The 15,909-nt window shown below is 40.5% G+C and overlaps 1 protein-coding gene across 1 annotated transcript in view; it reads left to right on the top strand.

Moving 5' to 3' along the window:
• The window catches only part of DCHS2 (dachsous cadherin-related 2), a 464,316-nt gene that overhangs the window by 357,600 nt on the left and 90,807 nt on the right, over positions 1–15,909 (top strand). The window contains exons 6-8 of the mRNA XM_073645211.1: positions 1,290–1,477; positions 3,542–3,641; positions 6,459–6,616. Coding sequence (XP_073501312.1) covers positions 1,290–1,477; positions 3,542–3,641; positions 6,459–6,616 — 446 coding nt within the window. The remainder of the gene's footprint in view (positions 1–1,289; positions 1,478–3,541; positions 3,642–6,458; positions 6,617–15,909) is intronic.

The following is a 15,909-nucleotide window of genomic DNA, read 5'->3' on the forward strand; positions in this document are numbered from 1 at the left end:
ATCCCGAGTAGTGAGATGCTCGGGCGAGTACCGAGCAGTGTCGAGCATGCTCGCTCAACACTAATAATGAATAAAAGTTATAATATGGTTTTCATTCACATTGCAGCTACATTGTTTATTTTTGGCTGCAAACCCTGGAAAGGAATGCAATAAAACTGTGATGCGCAATGGTCACCATATAGTAGCACAAATGTGTGCAAGGGCCGGCACAGATACTGATCACATGATCATCCATATCCTGATCAAGGGGCCTAGCAGCAAGGGGAGGGCGGGCGTGCTGTGCTCATATACTTGCCTGTATATTATTCTGAGGTATGACTGTATTTTGAAGTCTGTATTTATCGCAGGGTAAAGTCTGGGGGGTTTGGGAGGGATGTTGTGTATTTCTGGGGTCAGGTCTAGTTATGTATTTTTGAGCCTGTATTTATTTCGGAGCCTGGCATCTATATTTCTTTTAGGGTCTGTATTTATTTAGAAGGCTGAAGTCTGAGTATGTATTTATCCAGGGGTCAATATTTAGTGTGGGCTGTTTTCTGGAGTCTATTTATTCTCAGGTTTTGCATGGGGGTCTAGATTTATTTTGATGTTTCTTCTCGGGTCTGGTTAAGCATCATTATTTATGTTAGGGTCTAGATAGAGCTCTCGATTTAGGGGTGCATATTTATTTTTATATTTGGATTTATTTTTGAATATGTACTATTTTTCTGGTCTGCATTTTTTGACTGCTGAATTTAAATTGAGGCCCAATTCATCATTTGCATTTTTTAAAGTCTTTTTTTTTTGTCTTGTGATATTCGTTAACTTTTTTGAGCCAAGATCTTCAAAATGACGCACCTGGTTGATGAATCTGATGCAACATCCAAAATGCTATTTATTTTTCATCTTACTTTCTTATGACTTTTTAGTGCAAAGCATCACATTGTCTTCTAAAATGACACAACATTTATGTTAAAATTTCAGGCATACATAAAATCACTCTGGTGGGGGGGAGGGACTGGAGTATGTTTGCTCCAAAAAGTTACAATTGATGAATCAGACGAAAACATCTGGAAACCCCTAACACCACCCATATTAGCGAACATAAAAGAAACAAATAAAATAGACATTAAAAAAGGCGCAAATTGAAAGAAGAATAATGCGCAAATAAAAAACAGACAAAAAAAATAAACAAAAAATTACATAAATGCAATGATGAATCAGACCTTCAGTTTTCTAGATGATAACATAACAGACTGCAGACAATTTTATACATTGAAATTCCTGATTGTCTTCACTTTTACTTTGCACAGGTGAAGTGATAAATTCTGAAGCCTTAGATCGTGAACATAAAGCATATCATCACCTCACTGTGTTGGTGACTGACCACGGCGCGCCACGCTGCAATGCCACAGCTGCAGTTTACATCACAGTCACTGACCTTAACGACAACAAGCCTTTCTTTCCACAGTTGTCATCAGGAAAGCAGCTGCATGTAAAGGTTAGTCTGTGCAAAACTTTTATTTAGTGCCTAAATCTGCCATCTAGTGGTTATATTATCTACTTGCAAGAAATGGTCCTAAAACCAAAGTGTAGGAATTGTGTTATATAGAAATTAGATTTTCCAGTTGTCACATTTCAATCAATGATTTTGAAAACAAAAAGTCTCTAAAAGCCAAACAATCATGGCTGTGGAGTCAGAGTCGGTATAAAATGGACAACCTCCGACTTCTAAAATATATAATAAATAAGGTAGTTCAATGCAGTTTGTGGGGAATATTTTGTTCATAAGAATTTGGGAAAGTTATGAAATGTCCTATAAATGTCTGTCCTATTCCTGATCTACGGGTCTAGACTATTAGCTAAGATGAATCTGTGCTACAGTAAATTTATCACTTAAACATGAGCCATGTATGAGGGAGTCGGAGTCATGGAAATTGAGGAGTCGGAGGTTTGGCTTACCGACTCCACAGCCCTGCAAACAATGCTAATTTTTTAGTGAAACCAATTTTAAAAAATGATTTGTAGCTGCCATTTCTTGCATTTAAGTTAAAAAAAAATTGTCCCGAGAGCAGGAAAAACCCTTTAAAGTAATAAAAGAACCCATAAAGTGTTTGTTTTTACCCCACTCGAAAACCCAACATTATAAGTGGTGTATGTACAGCCTTATTCAGACATCTATGTTGCACCTTCGTGTTCTATCAGTATTTTTCATGGATACAACACGTTCGCGTTGTAGTCTATTGTGGTATATGTATGTCCATGTCTTTTAACGAATCATGTGTCCGTGCACAAATGAAAATGGCCAACACAAGTCTGTGGGATCGTGAAAAACATGTACAGCACATGGTTGACACATGGATGCCATCTGTATGCTGTACGTTTTTTACACGGACCCATAGACTTGTATTGGCCCTTCTCATCAGTGCAGCTGGTAAAAAATGGACATATCTGTGGTTTACACAGGCAAACTGTCCGTGTATAAACATTGACATTTGAGACAAGGACGCATGAAAGGGGCCTCATACCTGTAAATAAACTGGTATAATGAAGTAGGAGTCGTCTTGATGGTGTCATTTGTGCCATCAAACTGTGCTGGTTGTATTATCAGTTAGTGATATATCGCCACCTACTGGACCACAGTGATAGGTAACATAACATTTGTGTAATCTTTGTCTCAAAACAGTGGTGGAAAACTAGGTTTCTTTGGGACATCCCTTGAATAAAACATATATCTATTCACTAATAGTAATAATTATGCTTTGATTACAAATAACTAGTATTCATCATTTTGTTATGAGATGTCAGAAATTTGCCACAATGAAAATGTCATAGTAACTTTTCTAAGGGTATGTGCACAAGATGTCTTTTTCAGGTTCCGCCTGAAACCTGCCTGAAAAAGACTCTAAAAAATGCCAAAAAAGAGTGAACTTGTGCGTAGCAGTGTCAATGCTGTCTATATGTAACCTCTTACGACGGCTTTACGCTTCAAAATCCGTGAATTGGCTAAGAAAAAAGTGAGTGGTCCATCCTTCTGGTGGCTTGCACTTAGATGCTCCCACTATCTTATGCATGGAATAAAAAAAATGCCAGATGGAAAGATGATGTTAGAAAAGTTGCTTCAGGAAAAACATCTCCAGCGTATTCCTAAAGCACCTTCTTACAGCAAAACAATATGGGTACTCAATGTGTCTAAAAACATACCCCTATCACAGGCTCTTCTAAGTGAGAGGGACTTCAGCAGCCATTGTAAGTTCATATACACTTGGCAATACATGAATCTGCTGAATTTCCGGGAGTGGGACCCACTCACATTGCTGTTCACAGGTTTATAGAGGGAGGGTCGCCTGCAATAATGTTCATCTGCCCTAATAAGTCACATGGACACTGATTGTCATAATGTCATTGGGTCTGAATAGAATGAAAACCATGGATATATACAAACCTACTAGAAATCATATTTAGATATGATCCAAACGCCATTGTTTTCACGGTCCAGAGCGCACGCTTTCTATATACCTCTCTATTTTTAGCCTCCATTATTCATTTCTATCTTTATGCTAAGGTCCCAGATGGCCAGCCGGGACACATGTTCGTGACTGCAGTTTACGCAAAGGATCCTGATGCTGCTAATAATGGGACAGTTGTGTACTCCATGTCCTCAGGTAATGGCCGCACTATATACCTTGTCTTTAGTATGCTTTTATTGAGAAAATTCAGCAGAATGTGTTGTTGAATAGCAGAGGATGAAATAGCATGTTCTAGGGTAAATATGTATGCGATAGTCCATAATACCACAAAAGCTAGGTTTTTCATCAGGGAGGAATATCATACATCTGTACTACAGACAAAAAAGCAAATGGCATCCCGAGGGGGGAACCATGCACCCAGGGCCTGTAACCACTAAGGCCAGGTTCACACCTTATGCATTTGTTGCAGAATTCATGTTGTAAAATCTGCGCCAAAATTCCACAACGAAGTGTAATACAATATAGGTAAAAAGGGGTTTAACCAACTTTATACACATGTATCTTAAAAAATAAAACAAAATGCGGTTAACTATAGACTAGTGACTGACTTCAAAAGCTATGGCCTGCCCTATCTATCGCTGAAATTTTGAGGATTTACACAGCAGATTTTTTCCGTTGCAGCTCAATCGGTAAAATCTATGGATAAATCTGCAAAGATCTTTGTATTTAAAGATACGTGCACACATTCAGTATTTGATCAGTATTTTACCTCAGTATTTGTAGCCAAAACCAGGAGTGAGTGATAAATCCAGAAGTGGTGAGGTGTTTCTATTATACTTTTCCTCTGATTGTTCCACTCCTGGTTTTGACTTACAAATACTGAGGTAAAAAACTGTGCAAATACTGATCGTGTGAACGTGGCCTAATAAATGGAAACGTTTTGTTGATGGTTGAAAGGAGTAACACTTAAAGGTGTTGTCCACTATGGGAAACATCAGTTTAATTAATTCAGTAGTCTAAATAAAATTAAAAAGAGTGTATACTCATCTACTGCAGCAGTGCTGTGCCAGCGATGGCGGCGCCACTTTTCCCAGAGAGTGACGTGACTTGTGTGACTAACAGGCCGCAGCCTATGAGCGGCTCATCAATATTCCATCAGGGATAGAGATAGTGAATATTGCCGCTCATTGGCTGCAGTTTGCACGTGACACAACAAGTCAGGTCACGCTCCGCTTACTGGCATGGCGCCGCTGTCTGTATTCTAAATGGGGTCCTGAATTGATTAAGCTGGGCGTGTCCAGTATTAGATTTAGGCCACGGCCCTCTATTAGTATTTGGTCAGTATTCGGTCAGTATTTTTTCTCAGGAGTGGGAGCCAAAACCAGGTGAGGAACAATCAGAGAAAAGGTATAATAGAAACAAGTCACCAATTCTGCATTTATCACCCACTCCTGGTTTTGTCTCCCCACTCCTGAGAAAAAATACTGACCGAATACTGACCAAATAATGATAGTGGGGCCGTGGCCTAATAAGGAGTATTTGCTGCATATACAGTTATATGAAAAAGTTTGGACACCACTATTAATCTTAACCTTAATGTTTTATAAAAATTGGTGTTTTTGCCACAGCTATTTCAGTTTGATATATGTAATAACTGTTGGACACAGTAATGTTTCTGCCTTGAAATGAGGTTTATTGTACTAACAGAAAATGTGCAATCTGCATTCAAACAAAATTTGACAGGTCCATAAGTATGGGCACCCTTATCATTTTCTTGTTTTAAATACTCCTACCTACTTTTTACTGACTTACTAAAGCCCTTTTTTGGTTTTGTAACCTCATTGAGCTTTGAACTTCATAGCCAGGTGTATGCAATCATGAGAAAAGCTACTTAAAGTGGCCACTTGCAAGTTGTTCTCCTGTTTGAATCTCCTCTGAAGAGTGGCATCATGGGCTCCTCAAAACAGCTGTCAAATGATCTGAAAACAAAGATTATTCAACATAGTTGTTCAGGGGAAGGATACAAAAAGCTGTCTCAGAGATTTAACCTGTCAGTTTCCACTGTGAGGAACATAGTAAGGAAATGGAAGAACACAGGGACAGTTCTTGTTAAGGCCAGAAGTGGCAGGCCAAGAAAAACATCAGAAAGGCGGAGAAGAAGAATGGTGAGATCTGTCAAGGACAATCCTCAGACCACCTCCAGAGAGCTGCAGCATCAACTTGCTGCAGATGGTGTCACTGTGCATCGGTCAACTATACAACGCACTTTGCACAAGGAGAAGCTGTATGGGAGAGTGATGCGAAAGAAGCCGTTTCTGCAAGCACCGGGAATCTTGTTAAAGTTGAGGGACGCATGGATTCCACTCAGTATCAGCAGATTCTTGACAATAATGTTCAAGAATCAGTGACAAAGTTGAAGTTACGCAGGGGATGGATCTTTCAGCAAGACAATGATCCAAAACACCGCTCCAAATCTACTCAGACAATCATGCAGAGGAACAATTACAATGTTCTGGAATGGCCATCCCAGTCCCCAGACCTGAATATCATTGAACATCTGTGGGATCATTTGAAGAGGGCTGTCCATGCTCGGCGACCATCAAACTTAACTGAACTAGAATTGTTTTGTAAAGAGGAATGGTCAAAAATACCTTCATCCAGGATACAGGAAATCATTAAAAGCTACAGGAAGCGACTAGAGTCTGTTATTTTTGCAAAAGGAGGATCTACTAAATATTAATGTCACTTTTCTGGTGAGGTGCCCATACTTATGCACCTGTCAAACTTTGTTTGAATGCAGATTGCACATTTTCTGTTAGAACAATAAACCTCATTTCAAGGCAGAAACATTACTGTGTCCAACAGTTATTACATATATCAAACTGAAATAGCTGTTGCAAAAGCACCAATTTTTAAAAAACATTAAGCTTAAGATTAATAGGGGTGCCCAAACTTTTTCATATAACTGTAAGTTGTTACTCATATTGTTTCCATTCATTTTTTGCCCAACAGATAATGGCCTGGATTATTTCTTTATTAATACTAGTAGTGGGGAAATATGGACAACCCAGACACTATCAGCAAACCTTAGATCCCACTACCAGTTAACAGTCACTGCAAGTGATGGAGGTGTCCCCCCTCTGGAAGAATTCGTCATTGTTAACATTCAGGTAAGTCATTCAATTTTGATTTTAGGAATCATGTATATGGGTGCTCTAATTGTGTGTTTGTTTTTTTTGTATTGTTTTTTTATTTTTGTTGGAGTAAAACATACATTTGAAAGGTTCCTAAGCATTATGCTTGTGATGTAATGCATATGTACAGTATATTAGTATATCTAGCATTGAATTGAGCAAATATTAAGGATATGTTCACACCAAGTTGTTGACATGGATTTTTCTAGCTTTAAAGCACCACTCCAGTGTTTTTTTTATTGCACTGCTGGAGTGGTGCTTTAAATGTAACCTGACTGATACTCTCCTGCCGCTGCCTTCATCAGTATCCAGCGTCGCTCCAATCAGTCTCCGGTGAGAAGTGACCTGTCGGCTCCTCCATTGTTTCATGCAGCTGCACTGAGGTCACTTTTCAATACAAGTCTGAGATCCTCATTCTGGCCTCGTTCTGACTCTCATAGACTTGTATTGAGAGCGTGTGTGATGTAGCTTCTGAGTATCAGAGAGTCAGAAGTTGCACTCACATGATGGCGCAGGGGGACTGGAGCGGCACCGAAAAAACTGTGAAGATGCCGGAGGGTGAGTATATAACCGGGGGCAGGGGGCTTAGATTTAAAGCGCCACTCCAGCACTGAAAAACAAACGCTGGAGTGGTGCTTTAAAAAAAAAATTGTTGGTCCAATCCATCATTTGTTTTTTAAGTCCCTTTTTTCGCCCTGTTGTATTCATTAACGTTTTTTGTGCTAATATCTTCAAAATGGCGCACATGGTTGATTGAAATTTGTGCAATATAAAAATGTTCTTTTATTTTTGTCTTTAAGTTATTTTGCAACTTTTGAGCCCTATAAAGTTGCATGTTTCAGTGAAATCTTTCAAAATTTAACAAATCCCCCCCCCCCCCCCGGCAAAAAAATAAATAAATAGAATAAATAAATAAATGCTTGCGTCCATAAACATCAGTTGGGAAGATTTTGCAACTTTTGAACAAGTGGCAATTGATGAATCAGCTGAAAAAAAATCTGGAAACCACCCCAAACCTCACTGACAATGGCTTAAAAAAACAGGTGACACATAAAATACACTTTAAAAAAGATTCCAATGAAAAACATTTAAAAAAACACTAGACAAAAACAGGCACTAATGCAATAATGAATTAGGCCCATGGCTTTTTTGGAGCATTTTTGGTGAGTTGTTAAGCCTTATTTCGGGATGGTTTTTTTTCAGCTTCAAAGCATTCAGTGGTCAAGTTTGGAGCATTTTTTAAGCAGAAATGTTTCAAGCATTGATATGTTGCTTCTGTTTCCAGATGAAAAACACTGCGCTTTAAGCTTGTTTTTGAAATGAATAAGAAGCTTATTCAAAGAGTATTTATAGCAATTTTTCATATGGATTTTAGAGCAGAATCCAACCCAAAATCCAAGTTAAAAAGCTCCTTGTGAATTTACCTCAAGGCTGTGTGCCCACTATGCGTTTTTTAAACGTTTTCGCAGCGGCAATTCCGTTGCAGAAACGCTTAAAAAATGCTTGGTAGAAGGTCTGCCATGTTCCCCAATGATAATCCGCATGTGCTGTGCACATGCTGTGGAAATTTCCGCTGCAGATTATCAATGCGGAAAAATCCACAGCATTACCAATTATTTTGCGGAATCGCGGCATTGACTTGCATTGAATCGCATAATATCCGCATCACTACATATGCACATGTGGATATCATGCGGTTCAATGTGCGGATGATACCCGGGTTTGGAGAAGAAGAGACTCTCCTCCAGACCCAGGTACCATAGTACCTGTAAAAAAAAAAAAAAAGAATAAAATAAAAAATATACATTATACTCACCTTCTGATGGCCCCCGGTCTTCATATCGATCCGTCCGGTGTCCCCGGCAGCTCGCGATGGTCTAAAAGGACCTGCCATGACGTCATTTAGTCATGTGACTGGTCACGCGACCGCTGACGTTGGCGGTCGTGTGACCCGTCACATGACTAAATGATGTCATGGAAGGTCCTTTTAGGACACCGGGGACACCGGACGGATCGGATAAGGACACCGGGGGCCATCAGAAGGTAAGTGTAATATTTATTTTTTATTTTTTACCATTCTTTTACGGTCACACTATATAAATCCATGCCGGTTGCATGGATTTATATAGTGTGACCAAGTTGCTAAGCACTTTCCAAGTGATGCTTAAATCACTTGGAAAGCGCTTGACAACCCGCATGCGGAAATGCATGTGAAGAACGCTTCACATCCGCTTGTCCCTGGCAGGAAAAACGCATGTACAGTGCGCATGTACAATCCTCATGCCTTTTTTTCTGCCAGGGAGATGCAGAAATGCTCAGGAAAAATCTGGAGCATTTCTGCATCGTGGGCACATAGCCTTAGAGACACATATACAGTACTATACATAGGACATAATCATTGAATCAGAAATGGTGTTACTTTATAGCACCAAAGGAGCGTTGAATCTAAAGAAAAAAACGGGAGACATTTTACATAAAATAGTGATTAGGGATGAGTGGACCCCTGGAAGTTCAGGTTCTCGTACCAGTACTGTATCAGAACCTGAATCCCATTAAAAACAATAGGAACCCGAACTTTGGAGCAGTATAATCTCTCCATCCCCTTCTCCCTTGGAACTCTGAACATTGCAACAGACTTCAGGGAGAAGTCCGTGTTCGGTGTTTAGCACTGGACGTTAACTGTCTGGTACGAACCATCTTCATCTGCTCCAGTCAGGTTGTGACCTGCCAGATCACTCCAGTGTTTGCTGGGCGAGTCAGAAGTCACAAGTCCTCAATATAGGTCAGAACGAGGCTTTCATAGACTTACATTGAGAGGTTGTGACCCTTACCTCTGACTTTCGGTCTGTCAGAAGTAAGTTGCGGTCACAAGATGATGACACGTTACTTGAGCGGTCACGGCAAGAGCTGAAGAGGGAGGCTGGTGAGTATAATACTAGAGTCAGGGAACTTAGATTAGTGGCAACACTCCAGCGCTGGAGTGGTCCTTTAACCCCCTCACAACCTTTGACTTATCTACACGTCATGGTCGGATAGGGGTTCCTGACCTTTGACGTATGGGTATGTCATGACGATCACATAGGACACAGCAGCGTACCGTCCTAGGCCATTTAACCCCCTAAATTCCGCAATTGATATTGATCTCATCATTTAGAAGGCTGGGAGAGTGAGGGGGCTCCCTCTCCCTTCCAATCGGCACCACCGCAATGTTTTTGCGAGTGCTTGATCGTTGTCATGATTACCTCTGGGTCAGCCAGCTATGGCAAGCCTCTTAGACCATGCTAGGAGCTTCTGTCAGTTATTAGGGCAATTCTTGGACTCCGCATATAATGTATGTCAGTACAATAAGTTTTCCCATATAATCTGAAATAGAAACAATATAAATGACCTATATATGCCTAGGACTATAAGAATGGCTGACCATTAGGAAATTTAATCAGAACCCCCCCAACAAAAAAAAAACACATTGGTCATAAATTATTATCAGAGCAGTGTATCAATTAAAAAACCTTTATTCACAGTCAATGGTTTATGGTGGCACTGTAAACCAGAAGTGCACACACGAAATATAAAAACATGATAAAATACAGAAAAAAATCACATATCAGTATACGATACAAATAACAATAATCAATAAAAAGCAGACCACAATGACAGTAGCTGTGCACTTAGTATTCATATTACCCTAAAATTTTTACTGGCACAGCTCTAATAAGGTATATGGAGATATCCCTAAATGATTGAGAACGCATATGTGACCAGATGTGTGTGTGTGTATGTATGTATATATATATATATATATATATATATATATATATATATATATATATATATTGTCTCATAGGGTCATCAGTACTGTTTTAATAGCTGTGTACTATTCAGTGGTATACTGTCCCATGTCTGGTGTATCACTGACACCCATGGAAATGAGGCTAAAGATGGGCACAGCATGAAAGGAGAGATATAATCAGTGTCTCAGTACCTGGTGGTCCGTGGTATCGTGTGATGCACGCTGGCCTCAACGTGCATTTCGGCACTCCGTCAGGCGAGACATATATGTGTGGCGCCCCTGAGGGTTCGGTCGCCACAGAGGTATTGCATCTCATCCAGAGGTGTGGTATCTCACTCTCAGGTAAAGAAGGAGTGTGGCTCAGGACCCTAACACTACATCCACTACACCACATTTCCGGGGGACAGGGCGAGATTGCTCGTACGGGAGAGCACAGTCCCTGATCCCTGGCTGGAGTGGGGAGGAACCACTTAGAGAGGGGGAACTAAGTAGTGGATGGGTGGAGAACGTAGATCCTGGGAGCGCTGGAGTAGGAGGTATAAAAGGAAGGAACCATCTTGGTTCAGGGGCAGTCAGTCAGAGGAGGAAAGTGACAGGAGCAGGGGCTCTGCTTGAGCTCTGCTCCAGAGGCGGGCCTAGTCAGGAGGCCTGAGCCTGAAAGAGAGACGAGAAGAGAAGGGACCCCAGGGGTACGGACCGTGCAGCAAGCCACCCGTACGCCCACCGCTGCCAGGAGGTAGGGGGGTCAGGCCGTGGAAAGGGAACCGGTCCCTTAACTAGCCAAGAGCTACAAAGCCTAACTAGAGAACCGGAGGCTGCAGCATTTCAGATACTGCAGTCCATAAGTCCATACCAGTGTACTAGGAAGGTGGCCGCATAGGACCCAGGGAACGGAACACACGTCGCCCACCAAGGCCCGAGGACACCAGACAGGAGTGCTACTAGGTGTGAGGTGCAGGGAGGAGGCCAGAAAGGACACACAGAAGGGGGTCCTGATAAATACTCTGGAGGTATCTGAGGGTCGTCCGAGCCCCTTACTGCGTGAGCACAGGACGCCGTGGGCTCTTACACTGGACCTGTAACTGGAACTGCTTTAACCGTGAGTAAAGGATCTGGGACTGCATCACCTGGACTCTGTGATTATTCTTGCACCGCGACTTCTTGCACCATCACCACCATCATCCTTACACGCTGCCCTGAAGCTACACTCTTCCTGTGGGGAGTTACATCACCTTGCTGCATATACCACCAGCTTCAGCGGACTGCTCCGCAGCGGCGGTTACCAATAACCGCACTCCACAGGTGGCGTAGTCGGACTATATATAACCTATACACAGACTACCCTGGTTTGACCGCCCTGGGTCACGGACTGAGTCGTCGCCACGGTGACTACAACCCCCAGCATCTACAAGGCCCGGCTCCGGGTATCCCCACGGCCCAGGGGCGCGTCATATGTATGAATACATCTCGTCACATATGCGTTATCAATAATTTAGGGATATCCCCATATACCTTATTAGAGCTGTGCCAGTAAAAATTTGAGGGTAATATCTATTGCAGAAATAACTTGTGTATGTCTCTATATTATAGTGATATAAGCTGTCATCAGTTGTACTGTTAGTGTCACAGTGACATAATATACTATTAGAGAACTATACGTATGAATACTAAGTGCACAGCTACTGTCATTGTGGTGTGGTTTGGTTTTTATTGATTATTGTTATTTGTATCGTATACTGATGTGTGATTTTTTTTCTGTATTTTATCATGTTTTTATATTTCGTGTGTGCACTTTTGGTTTACAGTGCCACCATGAACCATTGACTGTGAATAAAGGTTTTTTAATTGATACACTGCTCTGATAATTTATGACCAATGTGTTCGGTTTTTTCTATTTGGGTTCTGAGCTTCTATCAGTGTAGCACTGACAAGTATAATGCATTGCTTTGCTAATGCATTGCAATGCATTATACCAAAGATCAGACTAATAAAAGTTAAAGTTCCATAGAGGGACAAAGTAAAAAAAATAAAAATTGTAAAAATATAAAAAAATCACAAAATAAAAAAAAATAAAAAATACACCAATAAATACACATTTATGTAAAAAAAATAAATAAACAAAAAAGTACACATATTTGGTATCGCCGCGTCCAGAGCAACCCGACCTATAAAACTGTCACACTACTCAACCCCTTCAGTGAACACAGTAAAGAAATAAAATAAAAAACCTGGCAAAAAATAGCTTTTTCATCATACCGCCGAACAAAAATAATTTAAGAAAATTGCCAGAATAATGGACAAAATCAAGGACCATAGTCCCAGAAATATTATGGGGAATTCTCAATACAATTCAAACAAAGCAAAGAAAAATGAACTGAATAAACCCCAAAATAGATAAGAAATAGTAGGAAAACATATTTAGTTAAAAATATATTTTTATTGAAAACAGTAAAAATAAATAGGAGACAATACGAAAAAGTACATGGACAATAGTAGGTCAAGCAGTGAAGACGCAAAATATGCAACAGCTCTACAGGCACCAAAAAATCAAGATAATCACATACAAGTAAAATGTACATTCAGATTTTAGTCAGAATCCAAAAAGCAATAATAATACAAATACTAAACATCAGGGTAATGATGTAGTATAACCACTAGATGGCACTCCTATGTAGTTGTGCAAGAGAATCATGTTAATAGATGGAGGCCAGAAGCCCAGTATTGAAGAAGAACAATACAGGTATCAGTGTAATGAAATAGACTATGTAAGGAGACTAACATCACAAATAATAAAGTGACACATGCTTACACATAAAGTGCTCTGCGCCTGTGTGTGTGTCGGTAAACGGTAGAATGATGTACTTTACCAAAAAGTTCTATGTTGGTCTCACCTGTCCACAAGACACTTTCCCTAAATCCTTGCTTACTCATGTACATTTTGGCAAACTGCAGTGTAGCTTTTTATGTCTGTGTCAGCAGTGGGTCCTACTGGGTCTCCTGCCATAGTTTTTAATTTCATTCAAATATCGACAGATAGTTTGTGCTGACACTGATGCACCCTGAGCCTGCAGGACAGCTTGAATTTCTTTGGAACGTGATTGGGACTGCTTATCCACATTCCGGACTATCCTGCAATGCAACCTTTCATCCATTTTTCTCTGCCGTTCAAGTCCAGGGAGATTAGTTACAGTGCCATGGGTTGTAAACTTCTTGATTATGTTATGCACCATGAGCAAAGGAACTTTATTTTTCAGCAATTTTGGTTCTCAAGTCCTCAGACAGTTCTCTTCTCCTCTTTCTGTTCTCCATTCTGTTCTCCATTCTTGGTGTGACACAAACAATGTAAAGATTGAGTCACCCTTTTTATCTGGTTTCAGGTGTGATTTTCATATTGGCCATACCTGTTACTTGTCACAGGTGAGCTTGAATAAGCATCGCATGTTTGAAACAAAGTTTACCCACATTTTTCGAAAGGTGCCAACAATTTTGTCCGGCCCATGTTTGTTTTTTTTTTGTGAAATTTGCATTTTTTTCTCTGTTTTTTTTTATGTTGTCCCCATACGCACATAGGGACTAAACATGTGTACCACAAAACATGTGTAATTGTAATAATTTTCTGGGAGAAATACTTAATTTTCTGCATTTTCTGAAACAATTTCAAGGGTGCCAACACGTTCGGCCATGCCGTGTGTGTGTATATATATACTGTGTGCTTTGAAAAAGTATTCATACCCTGTGATCTTTTACACATTTTTTTCTCATTACACTGACAAATTTTAAATGTATTTTCTTGGGATTTTATGTGATATACAATCACAAAGTAGCAAGTATTTGTGAAGTGTAAAGGAAATGACACACAATTTTCTAATTATCTTTGAAATACAGTACAGACCAAAAGTTTGGACACACCTTCTCATTTAAAGATTTTTCTGTATTTTCATGACTATGAAAATTGTACATTCACACTGAAGGCATCAAAACTATCAATTAACACATGGTTTTCACTTCACAGGTGTGCCCTGTCAGGTTTAATAAGTGGGATTTCTTGCCTTATAAATGGGGTTGGGACTATCAGTTGTGTTGTGCAGAAGTCTGGTGGATACACAGCTGATAGTCCTACTGAATAGACTGCTAGAATTTTTATTATGGCAAGAAAAAAGCAGCTAAGTAAAGAAAAACGAGTGGCCATCATTACTTTAAGAAATGAAGGTCAGTCAGTGCGAAAAATTGGGCAAACTTTGAATGTGTCCCCAAGTGCAGTTGCAAAAACCATCAAGCGCTACAAAGAAACTGGCTCACATGAGGACCGCCCCAGGAAAGGAAGACCAAGAGTCACCTCTACTTCTGACGATAAGTTTATCCGAGTCACCAGCCTCATAAATCGCAGGTTAACAGCAGCTCAGATTAGAGACCAGGTCAATGCCACACAGAGTTCTAGCAGCAGACACATCTCTTCAACAACTGTTAAGAGGAGACTTTGTGCTGCAGGCCTTCATGGTAAAATAGCTGCTAGGAAACCACTGCTAAGGACAGGCGACAAGCAGAAGAGACTTGTTTGGGCTAAAGAACACAATGCATGAACATTAGACCAGTGGAAATCTGTGCTTTGGTCTGATGAGTCCAAATTTGAGATCTTTGGTTCCAACCACTGTGTCTTTGTGCGACGCAGAAAAGTTGAACGGATGGACTCTACTTGCCTGGTTCCCACCATGAAGCATGGAGGAGGAGGTGTGATGGTGTGGGGGTGCTTTGCTGGTGACACTGTTGGGGATTTATTCAAAATTGAAGGCATACTGAACCAGCATGGCTACCACAGCATCTTGCAGCGGCATGCTATTCCATCCGGTTTGTGTATAGTTGGACCATCATTTATTTTTCAACAGGACAATGACCCCAAACACACCTCCAGGCTGTGTAAGGGCTATTTGACCAAGAAGGAGAGTGGTGGGGTGCTACGCCAGATGACCTGGCCTCCACAGTCACCAGACCTCAACCCAATCAAGATGGTTTGGGGTGAGCTGGACCGCCGAGTGAAGGCAAAAGGACCAACAAGTGCTAAGCATCTCTGGGAACTCCTTCAAGATTGTTGGAAGACCATTTCCGGTGACTACCTCTTGAAGCTCATCAAGAGAATGGCAAGAGTGTGCAAAGCAGTCATCAAAGCAAAAGGTGGCTACTTTGAAGAACCTAGAATATAAGACATATTTTCAGTTGTTTCACACTTTTTTGTTAAGTATATAATTCCACATGTGTTAATTCATAGTTTTGATGCCTTCAGTGTGAATGTACAATTTTCATAGTCATGAAAATACAGAAAAATCTTTAAATGAGAAGGTGTGTCCAAACTTTTGGTCTGTACTGTATACATTCATATATGTTTCTGTACATATTCCATGTTGTCCTGGTATAATAGCTTAGGCTTAGAATTTGCCAGACAGCAGCCCCTGCATTTTTACAATGTGATTCCTGTAACAGGCTG

This window comes from Phyllobates terribilis, unplaced genomic scaffold (genome assembly GCF_046119375.1).
Source record: "Phyllobates terribilis strain yellow unplaced genomic scaffold, ASM4611937v1 Scaffold_1__5_contigs__length_1240528914, whole genome shotgun sequence".
NCBI lineage: Eukaryota > Metazoa > Chordata > Amphibia > Anura > Dendrobatidae > Phyllobates > Phyllobates terribilis.